Below are 15,279 nucleotides of genomic sequence, written 5' to 3'. Positions count from 1 at the left end.
GAAACGCACAAATAGATTTAAGTGTCTAGGAGGAAGAGGACTTGGCAACGACCCAACATGAAGATCTGAAAGCATTTTACACACCCTCCTTCTCAACTCCCCCTGTAACACAGTTGGGGCAGAGAATGATTACCGTATTTACCCCAATAGAAGATGACCTTGAATTTAAGACAACCCCTTTAAAATTATGGGTTAAATAAAGGTTTTACTATTTACCAAAAAGGAAGAGGACCCTACATTTAAGACAGCCCCCCAGTTTCTAACACCAAAGCACTTGGAAAAAAACCTAGTCTTGGATACAGGTAAATACAGTAATCGGTTTTTGTAAAGCACCTTAGTCCTCTAGTAGATGCTATGTAAAATCATCATCCTAAATAGATAAAACCCAGTTGGCAGTATTTTGTCCCGTTCTCTCCAATAGTCTGTCACACAGAACACAAGAAGCTGCCTTATACAGAGACAGACCCTCAGCCCGCCTATTCATTTATTTTTTATTTATTCAACATATTTCTATACCACTCAAACCTTGCGTCTCTGGGCGGTTTTCAATTAACATCATTTAAACATTAAACCAATTAAACAATTAAAATCATTTAAACAATTAAAATCATTTAAACAATTAAAATCATTTAAACAATTAAAATCACTTAAAGCCCAACATTAAAAATATTAAAACTATAAATCTAATTAAAAGCCTGGGTGAATAAATGTGTCTTCAGTGCCTTTTTAAAGGTTGCCAGAGATGGGGAGGCTCTTATTTCAAGAGGGAGCGCATTCCAAAGTCCGGGGCAACAACGGAGAAGGCCCGTTCCTGGGTAGCCGCCAAACGAGTTGGCGGCAACCACAGACGAACCTCTCCAGATGATCTTAGCAGGTGGTGGGGCTCATGGCGAAGAAGACGTTCTCTTAAATACCCAGGGCCTAAGCTGTTTAGGGCTTTAAAGGTAATAAGCAACACCTTGCATTTTGCCCGGAAACATATCAGCAACCAGTGTAGTTTTTTTCAACACAGGAGTAATATGGTCTCTCCTAGATGACCCAGAGACCAACTTGGCTGCTGCATTCTGGACCAACTGCAGTTCCCAGACTACGTACAAAGGCAGCCCCACATAGAGCGCATTGCAGTAGTCCAGCCTAGAAGTTACCAGCAGATGTACCACCGTTTTGAGGTCGTTCGTCTCAAGAAACGGACGCAGCTGGCATATCAGCCGAAGCTGGTATAAAGGCACCTAGCTCAGTAACCCTTTACACTGACTGGCAGCGGCTTCTCCAAGGTTTCGGGCTGGACTCTCTCTCAGCCCTACCTGATGATGCTTCCAGGGATTGAACCAAGGACTTTCTGTATGCAAAGCAGATGCTCTACAATTGAAAAGAGGCTTTGCAGCATTTTTTGGTGGATAGATGCTCCATAAAGAATAAATGAGCAGCCCCCCTCAGGCAAAGGTCGGCCTTATTAAGTGGCTCCTGCAGACCAGGCCAAGGGCACCTTCTCAAAATGGCGCTAAGCACCTTTTAGAGTGGTGGTTCTCTTCCGTTTAGTAGCAGCAGAGCCGTGGTCTCCTTCAGCCGAGCAAAGCAACTCTCCAGAGGCTGTTTCTGTTTCTTTTTAGAGGCCCTTTGGGGGAAACTCTTTTCCCATCCCCAAATTTCTTCTGCTAAATAAACCTCTCTGAGAATGTAAAGATGTATATAAATATTATACATGCACCTGTTTTCTTAGGCTTCAAGGGAAAACATCTCCTGAGCGAAAAACATTTTAAGACTCCTTTAATTGTTTTCCCCCTATATTTTTAAAGCAACGTACACCGTCTAGAAAGAGATATGTTAGGTGGCTTACAAATATGACAAGCAAACACACACAACTGCAGATGTTGCTGCACAAATCATTAATAAAAAGCCTTGTGTCATTCATTAATTGCTATTAATTACACCTATACCTCACACGAAAAGTCAGGGTAGGCTAGAGGCAATAATGCACCGCAAAAGCTAAATCAGATAAAAGCTGGAGTGTGAGGCTGACCAGAGTGTCTTAAATTGCTTTTTACAAACTATAGTGGACAGATTTCTGCCCGCCCCCACTCAAAGATTTCTGGGAGGAGAGCTGGTCTGGTGGTAGCAAGCATGACTTGTCCCCTTCGCTAAGCAGAGTCCACCCTAGTTGCATATGAATGGGAGACGTGATGTGTGAGCACTGGAAGATATTCCCCTCAGGGGATGGAGCCGCTCTGGGAAGAGCAGAAGGTCCCAAGTTCCCTCCCTGGCAGCATCTCCAAGAGAGGGCTGAGAGAGATCCCTGCCTGCAACCTTGGAGAAGCTGCTGCCAGTCTGTGAAGACAATACTGAGCTAGGTAGGCCAGTGGTCTGACTCAGTATATGGTAGCTTCCTATGTTCCTTTAAAAGGGCATAAGCAAATAAGGCAGAGGCTTAGTTCATTAACTGACAGACACCACGAATCCCTGGCAAAAGAGACGTGGAATTGACCAGGTGCTGGTTTCCTCCCTTTGCACTACAACCAAGCAATCCCAGTCAAAGGCGGTTGGAGTAGAGACCGCATGTTGAGCGGTCGTCTCGAAAGCAAGGCACCATGTAATCCGCCAAGCGTGTGGGGAATACATCTGCCAGCAACCGGGGATAATGAACAGTTCAAAATCGTATTTATCCAGCACGCTGCCTTATCTGGTTTGCAGCCCTTAATCCAGAAATTGTATTTTTAACTAATTGGCAGTAATTATTTTGTAAGCCTCGGCTGCTGGCCCTGAAATCCTGACCCTGCATCGTCCGGAAGGTCAAGGCTGCGATTCCATTCATACACCTCCCGCTCTGACCCACACTCTGTTCTTCCGGACTTGGAGAGCAGGGCGCCCCTCTTTTTATAAGTGGCAATATTTCTGAAGACAGACTGGCTAGAGTCTAGAACCATTCCTTCTAAGTCTACGGTCTCTCTCCATTTCTGCTTGCCTCTGTTTGTCGACTTTTAGACTGCAAGCGCTTTGGGGCAGAGACGGGTCTCTTCACACTCCAGAGCATTCGACTCTGACACTATTCCAACTTCATTAGCTACCGATACATTTCTGGGCCAAATTCAAAGCCCCCGGCACCTTGACCCCTGCTAACTGAGCAAAGAGACACCTTTTTAAAGTGCTGATTCTCTTTCTTTAGCAGGGGGAGAGCAACTGGCCCTATCCATCCCCAGCATGGCATCTCTCCAGTGGCTTTTGCTGGTGTCTATCTCATACTCATTTTTTAGACTGGGAGCCCTTTGGGGACAAGGAGCCATTGTATTTATTTATATCTATGTATTTATTTATATCTATGTAAACCGCTTTGGGGACGTTTGTTGAAAAGCAGTATATAAATATTGGTCATATATATTCATAATGTACACTGATAGCACACTCGGTGGACTATCTACTTCTGGTTTAACATTTATATGGGCCCTTCCTCCAAGGAGCCCAAAGCGGTGTACATGGTTATATTTATCAGCAACCCTGTGAGGTCGGTTAGGCTGAGAGAGAGGTGACCAGCCCACAGTCACCCAGAGAGTTTCATGGCTGAACGGGGATTTGAACTCGGGTCTTCCCAGTCCTAATCCAACACTCTATCCACTACACCACCCTGGCTCCAAAGAACCCTTTTCAGGGCCTATCAGACTGAGTCAAAATCCGACACGTCACTTTCATCACCCCATTTGTAGGTGGCAACATGGGAGAGGCATTTTAGAAATTTTGAGGGTGATGTGAAATGCGGGGGGGGGGGAGATATGGACAGCTTATGGGGGCACTCCTCTAGATAGCTAGCACCCATTTCCCTCTTTTAGAATTTTGCAACACAGCGACATAGCGTTGTTTCTGGGGAGTTTAATATACTTCTATACTGCTTTCCCAAAATTTTTTTACAACTTTATTGAGGGAAATGAACATGGTGGCCACTAAGTCACCCGGAGACGCATAACCACTACTGTGAAACCCCATACCCCATCACCCTCTAAATTTCATGCCCAAAGTTTGGCTTCAGCCCTAGGCTTTTTTTAAGGGGCGAAAAAACCAGAAAGAAACCATGTTTCTTTCTTTTTTTTTTTTTAAGCAGGAGGCTGCAGTCTTCCTATTCTTTCATTCTTTTATGCGCTTTTTTATTGCTGTGCAATGTTTTTATTTTCTTGCAGTTTTAATTCACTTTATAAGTCGCCTCTGGGACCGAAGGGGCAGAATATAAAATTCATAAATAAATCCAAGCCATGCCCCAGAGAGGCCCATAAACCAGATCCATGCTTCCTGCAGTTCTGCTGAGGGCCCGGGGTCCATTAGCTGCCCTGACAATACTGTCTACACTGACTGCCAGCAGCATCTCCAAGGTTTCAGGCAGAGGTCTTCCCGAGCCCTACCTAGGGATGCTGCCAGGGATCGAATGCTGCATGCAGGGACCTTCTGCATGCAAGGCAAATGCTCTGCCACTGAGCTCCGGCCCCATCCCTAAAGGTGGCCTGGGAGGTCTTCCGTCCAGACAATGGCCACACCACGGCAGCATCAGCAAGGTGGCTGTGTCGTGTGCTTAATCTAGACCAGGCTCTGGGAAGGCTCTTGGCGATGCCCAACTTTTAAAGGGAGAGAGGCCCCGTTTCTGGCACCAGCAACCTGGATCTAGGATGCCCTTGCGTTCCCGATGACGCCTTCCTGCAGACCGGGACAGCCTTGGCTGTGTGCCGTGCGTTCTTCCGAGATGCGAGGAGTGGAATTGAGGTCAAACAAAACTATTTTTACTTGTGGGGCGGGAGGGGCAGCCTAGAAGATTCGCCACTTCCTCAGTTTGATGCCAGCTGTACCACTCATAGTTTCAGGGACATCCCAGAATTCAACCTACTTATTCTCCTCTACGACAAGCGGCCGCTCAGTACCCTTGAAATGCTCCTGATTTTCCACCTTGGGTCTCCTCCTGTCCTGGATTCTCCTTCCAAAACACATCTCCCTATCTGCAAGAGAGCTATCATTTGGGCACCCACCCAAATTAACCGTTAAATAGCTGCAGACCTTTTGAAGTTATCCAGGCCATTCATGGTGAGGTAAAAATGTGGCTTCCTGCCCGCCACCAAAAAAGCATCCCTGTTCTTTGCTACCCTACCCTCTGATTTTCCCCATTATCATAAAGTGTAAGCCCATTAGGAGCGAGGACCTGTTGATGGCTTTGCTTAGAAAACTCTGCAACGTGCCACAAACACGCACGGGGTTGTAATAATGAGAGCAGTAATATAGCTATCGTCCACCTTCAGTGGCGCGGCGGGGGAATGCTTGACTAACAAGCAGAAGGTTGCCGGTTCGAATCCCCGCTGGTACTATATCAAGCAGCAGTGATCTAGGAAGATGCTGAAAGGCATCCTCTCATACTGCGCGGGAGGAGGCGTTGGTCAACCTCTCCTGTATTCTACCAAAGAAAGCCCCAGGGCTCTGTAGGCGCCAGGAGCTGAAATCGACTTGACGGCACACTTTACCTTAACTTAGTATAGCTATCAATAGCTCAGTAAAGTTTTGTTAAAAGATACATTTGTGGGGTCGAGTCGGTGTCGACTCCTGGTGCCCACAGAGTCCTGTGGTTGTCTTTGGTAGAATACAGGAAGGGTTGACCTTTGCCTCCTCCCGCACAGTATGAGATGATGTCTTTCAGCATCTTCCTATATCGCTGCTGCCTGATAGAGGTGTTTCTGGGGAAAATACCAGCAGGGATTCAAACCAGCAACCTCTTGCTCCCTAGCAAGAACCAGCAACCTTCCCGCTGTCCCATAAGGTGGCATAAAGTTTTGTTAAAGAGTGACTATGTGGAAACTTCATGTACAGGAGCAGTATACCTATGAATACTAGTTGCTGGGGTACAAAAGCAGGCGATGGCCATAGGGGATGGGGCCATAACTCGGTTGCAGACCACCTGCTCTTGCATGCAGAAGGTCCCAGGTTTAATTCTTGGTGTCTCCAGGTAGGGCTGGGAAAGACCCCTGCCTAAAACTCTGGAGAGCTGCTGCCAGTCAGTGTAGACAATCCTGAGCTAGATGGACCAAGGGTCTGATTCGGGATAAGGCAGCTTCACCTGGATTTTCAGATTATCCTTAGGGGCCCTGCTCCAGGCCACCCCCATGGCATCTGAGGCAAGACGAAGAGTCACCAGAAATCATTGTGGCGCCCAGTCGACAGAACCGCCCGCCCCAATAAAGAAAGTCCCTTGTTGCCTCCCCCACAATTTCTCTTTATTCCTTTTGGCACGCGCTGGAAACATTTCTATTCCCAGGCTTCTAAGATCTAGTTGGTTTTTCTCTGCCTTTATATGTTAAAAAAAGTCTTTTCTGCTCGTTTCGGTTGTTTGTTTTAATGCCGTATCGTTGTACGGCGCTCCGAGAGCTTCGGCTGAAAAGCAGCTTACAAGTGTCACGATCCACGCGAAGGCTGCAGGACGGAAAGAGCCGGGGGTCCACTTCGCCCACCCGGATCTGGGCCATCTCTAGCCCCCCAGCGTCAGCGAATCGTCTGGCCTGCCGAATTGGCAGCCCTTCTGGCAGGCACAGAGCGGGGGAGGCAGCACAGAGAGCTGGGGGGGGCAGCGGCTTCCCCCTGCTGCTTCAAGAGGGTGTTGAGCGACACTTTCAGGGCGGGATTTCAAAGGATTTCTGCAGCTGAATGTTCCCGGCTCCTGCCATTTCTTTGTGCTCTTTCAGCGGCTGATGAAAGGCGTCTTTCATCCTCCAATTGCATCACAACCGCCCTGCCAGCTTTCAAAAATCAGCTTTTTCCTGCACTCTCCCCTTGTCCTCCTCTCCCTGCTTGCCTCCTTCACCCCATGGGCCATGACTGCAGCGAGGAGGCGCCCAGTTCAAGGCGAACCTCCTTCGGGGAAGGGTGTTTTGATTTTCCCAAAGGGCCCTTTCCAAACCTACAGCACGGAATACCTTTGTGATCCTTGTCCTGATCAGGCATTCACACGGTCTAATGCTCTCAGCACGTTATAACCTTGGCTTGAATCCCTTTAAATAGGGAGGCAGCTTTGGGTCAATAGACCCATTAGATTTTCAGCGGCAGACCCCAAGAAAATGAAGGGCTATCGTGTGGGATTAAAGGCAGGCCCTTGATCTGAGATGGCTGGAATAAATGGGGCCTTAGCTCCATATTAGAACATCGGTGCTGCATGCAAAAAAAAATGTCCCAGGTCCAGTCCTGCATTTCCAGGAAGGGCTGGGAAGAATTCTTGAGACCAAAACCATTTTAATTTTAATTTATTTTATTTATATTTATTTATTTCTATGTAAACCGCTTTGGGAACTCTTTTTGTTGAAAAGCGGTCTATAAAAATATCAGTCATCGAAACCTTAGAGAGACACTGCCCGGTCAGTGCAGACAATACTAGATGGACCAAGGGTCTGGCTCAGTATAAAGGCCCCTTCCGATGTTCCTAGTACTGGACTGAGAGAGGGGAGCCAGTCTGGTGGTAGCAACCCTGACTGGTCCCCTTAGCTAAGCAGGGTCCCCCCTGGTTGCATTTAAAGGGGAGATTAGAAGTGTGAGCACTGCAGGCGATTCCCCTGGATGGAGCCGCTCTGGGAAGAGCAGAAGATTTCAAGTTGGCTATTCATAAATACACTTAATATTTTAATTGTGTCTTTTTTTACCATCTTGTGTTAAAAAAAATTTTTTTTGCTTTAAACCACCTTGGGATTGCTTTAATGAAAGGCAGTATATAAATTTAACAATAAATAAATACATGATCTTGGGCAGAGACCTTTTCTTTCCTGCTAGCAGGAGCGGCCTTTTCATGAGGCGAGTCCAGGGCCGTTGGGTGGCAGATCTCTGGGTCACCAGCAGGGCGCTAAGACAACATCGGCGCTGCTCTGTAGGCCAGATCTGGCCCTTGCAAGCTTTGTCCGGAGAGCTTCTCTCCGCCCTCTTTGCAAAGCCTGCAAGAAGCACGAGGAAAGGAGAGGAGAGGGGGCTTCTAGCCACCTCCCCTCCTCCCTGCCCTCTGTGCCACTCCCAAAGCTTGCAGAGGCCGGTTCTGGAAGGGGGCTGTGCCTACGTCAGGGATGTGGGGCCAGGCCTTCCGTGCCTTGCCTTGGACTCCACGGCGTCCCGCTCGCCAGGAGATGCTCGCGCCGTCCACGCCACGTGTGCCTGCCGATGCAGCAAAACGAGGCGAGAGGATGCCGAGAAAGCAGAACGGAACCGCCTCGCTGGGGAGAACAGGAGAGGGGTGCCACTTACAGGTCCTCCCTTCCGCTGTGTTCAGAGGCAACTCCGTTCCTGACTGCAGGGAGGTCTTAGAACAGAGAACCTATGCAGGAAAAGGCTACGGCCGAACCGTGCAGAGGAGGGCTTCGTTCTCGCACCTCAGCAGGCTGCCACCGCCTCCTGCTGCACAAATGGGTGGTTCGAGGTGCAAGGGCTATGGGCTATTCTGCTTGTTTCATAGGAACCTAGAAAGCTGCCCTATACTGAGTCAGACCCTTGGTCTATCTAGCGCAGTATTGTCTTCACTGACTGGCAGCGGCTTCTCCAAAGTTGCAGGCAGGAATCTCTCCCAGCCCTATCTTGGAGATGATGCCAGAGATGCTCCATCTAGGGGAATAGCTTGCAGTGCTCACATTTCTAGTCTCCCCTTCATATGCAACCAGGGAGGACCCTGCTTAGCGAAGGGGACCAGTCATGTTTGCTACCACCAGACCAGCTCTCCTTTCAAACCAAACAGGGTTGCAACTGTGCGAGAAGGGGCAGGGGTGGAGGGACGGGAAGGGGAGAGACAAACGGATGGACACAGAGAGACAGACACACCTCAGACATGACATGTATTGACTTACTGCCCTGGCCGGGTTGCCCTGGTCGATGGGGTTCTTGAAGTCCATCCGCAGCTCGTCAAAGGCGATGATCTAACCGGGGGAAAGGAGGGAGGCAAGAAATTCAGCTTATTCCGGGGACCTGCCGTTCCGAGAAGCAAACCTCAAACTGTAGCATCAGCAAGTTCTAAGAGCAGGTGTTCATGAAATCAAGGACGTTTGTACATCCTTTATTGGATTCCTTTATTTATTTGCAGCAGGATTTGGGGTTGGTTTGTTTTGCATTTTTGCTTGCGGGAGGGGTCTCGGTTTGGGGAACAGACACGGAGCAAGGTCACAGGATGCAGCCCCTACTTGTGGGGCCACAGTTTGGCCATCTCTCCCCACTCCTTCGGCTTCCTCCTCAAGACCCACCTTCCCCAGACAGCCTAGACCGTATGCCTTTAATCTGCCTTCCTGACTCTAGCCAGATAGAGATGTGAGGGCCTGGATGGAAACCAGGAAAGTGGGGGGAGGAAGGTTTCACCCCCCTTTTTTTAACTGGAAAAAACTGGTCCCCCCCAAGGGGGGGGCAACTGGTTTTTTCAAGGCTTTCACATATCTGTAGCCAAGCTTTGTCATGGCCTTCACCCATGTTTTTACCTCTCTATCCGTCTCTCTCTCTCTCTCTCCCCCACCCCACAAGTTCCCTTGGGATTTGTCTAGTTTAGATGGTAAGCTACTGGGGAGCAAACATCTACGTGATTCATGCATTCATTTATACCCCACTTTTAAATTACCCAATGGACCAAATCAAATTTATGTCCTTAATTGCTAAAAGCACCGTTAGGAGAAGACAGCAGCCTTTGACACACTTTAAATGCTCACAGGAAGCTGCCACATACCGAGTCAGGCCCTTGGTCCCTCTAGCTCAAAGCTATCTACACAGACTGGCAGCAGCTTTTCCAAGGTTACAGACAGGAGTCTCTCTGCAAGGAAGCAGGTACTCTTTCACTCAGTTACAGCCCCTAAGGGGGATATCGTACAGCGCTCACACGGCCGACTCCCATCCAAATGCAAGCCAGGGCAGACCCTGCTTAGCCAAGAGGACGATTCACGCTTGCTACCACCAGACCAGCAATCCTCCCAATACTGCTTTTGGGGTACAGGGGAGGGGTGGGGATGAGCTTCTCCTTGCTCTCCAAAGCTCTCACCTGGAGAGAGACGGTGGGGATCTGTTTTCTGACATCCACCAGCTCTTTGGCCCCATGCCTTTTCCCTCCCTCCCTCCAAGAGCTCTCTCTTCCCCTTCCCCACCTCTCCTCAGCATCTCAAGGAAGTTCCCAGCCATCAAGCAGTTGCCACGAAGGGGGCGGAATGAATAACCCAGCCATTTCCCTTGGTGTGCCACCCCCACCCACCCCCCCCGGACCCCGGTGCCTCCATTTTCCTTTGGCACCAGATGGCACCCTACCCAGAGCATCTTCTCAGGAACAAGCAGGCCTGCAGGAAGCAGCCAAACGGAGTGAGTCACTCGGGATCTTCGGAGAGATCATCTCAAAATCAGGGATGCGGAATCGGGGGGGGGGAGCCCTGCTGGCTCAGAGCCCCTAGTGCTGCGGCGTGCGCCAGAACCACCCACGGCCTGACAGGTCTCCTCCCTGTTGCTAGCTGTGCTTGCAAGGCTCCGTCCCCGGCACCTGTAGTTCAAGGCAGCCTTTCCGCGGAGAGATGCCTCTACCGCAGGGATGCTTTCCCACAGCTGCGGGCCTCCTCTGCCACACACCTGCCCTTGCAAATTCCCATTATGGTTTCGACTCCTGGCAACCTCTATGTCGGCAAATTTGTTTGTCGGCAAATTTGTCCTGGCAAATTCCCATTACGGTGTTGACTCCTGGCAATCACTGAGCCCTGTGGTTGTCTTTGGTAGAATACAGGAGGGGTTGACCATTGCCTCCTCCCACGCAATATGAGATGACGCCTTTCAGCATCTCCCTAGATCGCTGCTGCACAATATTGGAGTTTCCCATCATCTGGGAAACACACCAGCGGCAATTCGAACCGGCTTGCTAGTCAAGTCATTTCCTCACTGTGCCATTAGGAGGCTCCCACTGGGATTAGCGGCTACAAAATGTGTGGCGAGGGCCACTAGCTGGATTCAGAACATAAATTTGCTGAAAAGCTCCATTTAAAAAACAAGTATCTAGCCCTTATGGTCAGCACCTCATCTCGCAGGGCTCCTCTAAGGTCGCCTTTTCCATACAGCCTTGAGCATAACCCCTTGGTCCCCAAACCTCACCGAAACCTAACACTTTGGCCTGGTTCACACAACCGTCCACATCTGGGTTTTTTTTCTGTGGGTTACCAACATTAGTGTGAGTGTCAACCCGTGCCAGGGTGGGGCTCTCAGATTCCTCTCGGGCCATAAACCGCCTAGGTTTGGGTTCACACAGTCACTGCTAATGTTGGCCACCCCCACACCGAACTAAGATTTGGCAAACCAGGCCCTTGTTTTAGCAACTGAAGGCAAAGTACATCCTTTCCCCGCTTTGCCTCGGGCCTCCATTTCTTCCCCTTTCCTCTGCCCTCAACCTATGCTAAATTTAGATTGTGAGCACATCTGGGCAGATACCTGTCCTCTTAGCCTTTCCAAAACACCTTGCACAGAGATGACACCGAGCCAAGCACAAACAGGACAGTATGCCTCCATACACACACACACACACACACACACACACACACACACACACACCCCAAAAAAAAAGTATGCAGAACTTCGCAAAGGTGGCAAAGTTAATAAGAAATTATGCAACACGTTTTCCTGACCAAAACAACAGCTGCACAACCTCCTTGTTGTCCACAACCCTTTCTGGGGGACCCTCATTTAGTCTTCTTCTAGATGCCCTCCGGGAGCCTTGAATTATGGGAATGGGGCCATAGCTTAGTGGTAGGGAGTCGGCTTTGCACACAGAAGGTCCCAGCCCCATCCCTGGCAGCATCTCCAGGAAGGAGTGGGAAGGACCTCTGTCTGAAATCCAGGAGAGCCGCTGCCAGTCAGGGTAGGTAACACTGAGTTAGACGGCCCAATGGTCTGACTCTCTGCAAGGCAGCTATGCGGAAGATCTCAGGCTCAGTCCCTGGCAGCATCTCCCCAGGTAGGGCTGGTGAAGACTCCTGCCTGAAACCTCGGAGGGCTGCTGCCAGTCAGTGCGGACAGTCCTGAGCTGCATGGACAGGTGGTCGGGCTCAGTAGGAGGCCGCTTCCTAAATCCGTCGGCTCCCAACTAGTAGTGAAATAATTGAAGGCAAACGCCACGTGCAGGGCCTTTGAGCGGTGACCTGCAATTCCCCCGGGCTCTGCTCTCCCTTGTCTACTGATGTTTCTCAGTTCTAACCAGCTGACCCCCCAGACAGACAGAGAAGGACCCTTCTTCCTTTGCGAAGTCTCTCCGTGTTTGTTCCAGTGACAGTCAAGGCACCCGTCACCTGTCAAAGCAACACCGTGTGCTACAGGCGCCGGTTGGGGTTGCCTAGCAACGCTCACACGCCCGGTTCCGTGTTCCTGGCACAAGAGACAGCATGCCATCCATTCTTTCCCCGTGCCATCTCAGCCCTCCTTTTCTCTCTCCCTCTTTCCCTGTCAACCAAGTGTCACAGGGACATCGGAAGCTGCTTTCTGCCGAGTCAGACCCTTGGTCCATCTAGCTCGGTCGGTATCATTGAACCAGGCTGGCAGCGGCTTCTCCCAAGGTTGCAGGCAGGAATCGCACTCAGCCCTATCTTGGAGATGCTGCCAGGCAGGGAACTTGGAACGTTTGATGCTCTTCCCAGAGGGGCTCCATCATCCCCTAAGAGGAATCTCTCCCAGTGCTCACACTTCTAGTCTCCCTTTCATATGCAACCAGGGTGGACCCTGCTTAGCTAAGGGGACAAGTCATGCTTGCTAGCACAAGACCAGATCTCCTCTCCTAAAAAAACATGCAAAGCAGATGCTCTACCACTGAGCTATGGCCCCATATGTCATGTAGGAAGCTGCCATAGTCTTCCTGACATCAGACCCTTGGTCTATCTAGCTCAGTATTGTCTTCACAGACTGGCAGCGGCTTCTCCAAGGCTACAGGCAGGAGTCTCTCTCTCAGCCCGATCTTGGAGATGCTGCCAGGGAGGGAACTGGGAAGGACCTTCTGCAGGCAAGCAGGCAGGTGCTCCTCCCATCCCCTACAGCGCTCACACATGGAATCTCTCATTCAAATGCAACCAGGGCGTACCCCGCTTGGCGAAGGGCACCATTTATGCTTGCTACTGCCACCAGACCAGCGCTCCAGCTCGCCAAAGAAAGGGGGCCGGAGATCAGCCCAGGGGGCTACTCCTGGAATCAAAACGGAGATGGAAGCAAGGGTAGAGATGGTGAAGAGGGTAGGCACAGGGTTAAGGTGAAGGTAAAGTGTGCCATCAAGTTGATTTCGACTCCTGGCACCCACAGAGCCCTGTGGTTGTCTTTGGTAGAATACAGGAGGGGTTTATTTTATTTTATTTTATTTTATTTTATTTTACTCTACTCTATTTTACTCTATTTTATTTCTATACCACCCTTCCGAAAATGGCTCAGGGTGGTTTACACAGACAAATAATAAATAAGATAAGATGGATCCCTGTCCCCAAAGGGCTCACAATCTAAAAAAGTAACATCAGATAGACACCACCAGCACAGTCACTGGAGGTGCTGTGCTGGGGGTGGAGAGGGCCAGCCACTCTCCCCCTGCTAAATAGAGAATCACCACATTAAAAGATGCATCTTTGCCAAGTCAGCAGGGGTTACCATTGCCTCCTCCCGCACAGTATGAGGTGATGCCTTTCAGCATCTTCCTAGATCGCACTGCTGCCCGATAGAGGTGCTTCCCATAATCTGGGAAACATACCAGCGGGGATTCAAACCGGCAACCTTCTGCTTGTTTGTCAAGCATTTCCCCGCTGCGCCACTTAAAGTGACAGGCACAGGGTGAGGCTGGATTATAAACAAGAAGAGTGGAAGAGACTGGGTGGGGGGAGAGAAAAGGAGAAGGCCAGAGGCCTGGGAGGGAGGGAGGAGTTTTTAAAAATATATGTCTGGGTGGTGGAAAGATGGCTGAGGCATCTGTGGCTGTGGAGAAGGTTTGTCTAAAGGCCACAGAGAGAACAGGGAAGTACAAGCAGCACAGATTACCTGGGTGGAGAGGGGCAATAGACGGATAGCAGGGCACTTGCTATTCATGGAGACGGACGCCATCTGAAATCCTTGGCATCTCCAGGTATGGCTGCTAAAGGCACCCAGTCAGAGAGCTGCTGCCCGTCAGTGTAGACAACAACGAACTAGTTGGACCAAGAGCCTGACTCAGTAAAAGGTGGCTTCAGAGAACACACACTAGAGAAGACCTTATACTGGGTAAGGAGCAGGTGAATAATTTGTTCGTTTTGTTTTATTTAACACATATTTTTAAACCGCCCAAAACTTAGGTCTCTGTGCGGTTTGCAACAAAGCAAAATAAATGGCAACAGGGAAAGTCAAAACATTAGTTAAAACAAAACAAATGACAAGGGGAAAGCCAAAACGTTAGTTAAAACAAAATAAATGACAACGGAAAAAGTCAAAGCATTAGTTAAAACAAAATAAATGACAACAGGAAAAGTTAAAACATTACAACCATTTAAAATTTTAAAACAAAACAATGTTAAAACTATTAAATCAATATTTAATTAAAAGCCTGGGTGAACAAATGCACCTTTAAAGAATTTTTTAAAGTTGTCAGAGATGGGGAGGCTCTTATTTCGGCAGGGAGCATGTTCCAAAGCTTTGGGGCAGCAGCGGAGAAGGCCCGTCCCCGAGTAGCCACCAGAAAAACTGGTGGCAACTGCAGATGGACCTTTCCTGATGATCTCAACAGGCGGTGGGGTTCATGACGAAGAAGACGTTCTCTTAAATACCCGGGGCCCCAGCTGTTTAGGGCTTTATAGGTTCTAACTAGCACCTTGTATTTTGCCCGGAAACCTATCGGCAGCCAGTGTAGCTTTGGCTGGATAGCCAATTCTTGGATCCGTATTCGCCGTCACTAATGCAGATTTAAAAACTCTTAAGCATGCATCAAGAGCAGTGGTGCTGGATATGGAACGAACCTTTTATTGCTGGCTTAACCATCTCCTCCAATGCTATGGACTAGATAGTACAAATGTATTCAACAGTCCATCCCGTCTGTGTGGTTTAGCAGCTGAAGTGTTGGGTTTGGGGCATGAAGCCAGGCAAATGCACCCCAACATGGCAGAATCTGGGCGCCTGAGAAGGCCCCATCTGCACCTGCTGAACATCTGAACAAAGCCTCAGGTGTCGCTGCAAAAACTTGGGCAGGTTCCTACAGGAGGAAGAGATGCTTCACGCATCCTGTCCTCTCCCTACGCACCCATGATGCTTCTGGGCTCACTGGAGGAAAGGAAGAATGGAAATTCAAGAAATTAATGAGCGCAGACA

General features: G+C 49.4%; 1 protein-coding gene across 6 annotated transcripts in view; it reads right to left on the bottom strand.

Moving 5' to 3' along the window:
- LOC128336998 (protein cornichon homolog 2) overlaps nt 1-15,279 on the bottom strand; it is a 73,854-nt gene that overhangs the window by 38,885 nt on the left and 19,690 nt on the right. For all 6 annotated transcript variants that reach the window (XM_053277410.1, XM_053277407.1, XM_053277414.1 and 3 more), the window contains exon 2: nt 8,826-8,894. In XM_053277410.1, coding sequence (XP_053133385.1) covers nt 8,826-8,894 — 69 coding nt within the window. The remainder of the gene's footprint in view (nt 1-8,825; nt 8,895-15,279) is intronic.

The sequence above is a fragment of the Hemicordylus capensis genome, chromosome 14 (assembly GCF_027244095.1).
Source record: "Hemicordylus capensis ecotype Gifberg chromosome 14, rHemCap1.1.pri, whole genome shotgun sequence".
NCBI classification, from domain to species: domain Eukaryota; kingdom Metazoa; phylum Chordata; class Lepidosauria; order Squamata; family Cordylidae; genus Hemicordylus; species Hemicordylus capensis.
This window is presented reverse-complemented; position numbering and strand designations above follow the sequence as displayed.